This window comes from Etheostoma spectabile, chromosome 20 (genome assembly GCF_008692095.1).
Source record: "Etheostoma spectabile isolate EspeVRDwgs_2016 chromosome 20, UIUC_Espe_1.0, whole genome shotgun sequence".
In the NCBI taxonomy this organism is placed as follows: domain Eukaryota; kingdom Metazoa; phylum Chordata; class Actinopteri; order Perciformes; family Percidae; genus Etheostoma; species Etheostoma spectabile.
In genome coordinates, this window is record NC_045752.1 from 18,753,465 (window position 1) to 18,754,399 (window position 935).

Below are 935 nucleotides of genomic sequence, written 5' to 3' on the forward strand. Positions count from 1 at the left end.
ATTCTGAGGGTAGAAAAGCCTCTGAAAGTGCATGTGCACTATGACTGCACACCAACATATCAACTCCAAGAGTGATATACGTGGATCAAGAGAGTAAAACATTGAGAAGGTTAAAAAAAAAAAAACGTTACAAATGATAGGAGGTGGGAAGACAACACCTAACTAAGAGCAGTGGGTTTTAATTCACGTAAAAAAGTGGGAGGTATAAGGAGCCAGGGTGAGAAGAGGAAAAAAGAGGGGGCTGCTCAAAAAAAGAGTGAAGCTTGCGGGAAACACAAAGTTGTACATTCCACAGTTTGAACGGGGGGAGCATCTGGAAATCTTTAAAGGAAAGGGGAGGGGGGAAAGGAAATGGAAGGAGGAGCCCAATGAGAATCTGCTGAATATTTAAGCCGCATATACAAAAGTTGAGCAGGGCTGTATTTTTTGAGATTTAAAGTTGTGTGTAATCCTGTTTGAATATTCAAAAAATGGAAAGGAAAAAGAGTTACAACACTAAACAGGACTGTCAACAGTACAACCCGAAAGCTTAAATGCACAAGACAGAAGTTGTGAGAGAGTATGTCAAAAAAAGAGCAGGGGAAGTCTGACCAGAGAGCTTGGTCTCTTCCTGCCTAATGATCAGCTCAGGAAGTAAGAGGCAGGAACAGAGGGGCGGGCTGACATAGAGACACATATTCCTCTTGCCTTTTAGTTTTTCCTTATTCAGTCCTGCTCCGATCAACAAGAGGAAGAAAAAGGGGGGGAAGATAATAGGCGGGGTTTTCAATGGAGTTGAGAGAGAGAAAGAGTGACATAGAGCAGTCGACCACTCAATCTGTAGAAATATGATGGAAGCCAGCGTTGTTCCCCAGGACGCAGGGTGAGTGTGTGAGGGGTCTGTCATAATGTAGCTGTGTGAAAATACAGTGCAGGAACTGTACTGTGTTTAGACA

The 935-nt window shown here is 43.1% G+C and overlaps 1 protein-coding gene across 1 annotated transcript in view; it reads left to right on the forward strand.

Annotated features, from left to right (window-relative positions):
- The first annotated feature begins 614 nt into the window (after positions 1 to 614).
- Positions 615 to 935, forward strand: part of rin3 (Ras and Rab interactor 3) — a 21,579-nt gene continuing 21,258 nt past the window's right edge. Inside the window, exon 1 of the mRNA XM_032500119.1 lies at positions 615 to 862. Within this exon, the coding sequence (XP_032356010.1) occupies positions 828 to 862 (35 nt within the window). The 5' untranslated portion in view covers positions 615 to 827. The remainder of the gene's footprint in view (positions 863 to 935) is intronic.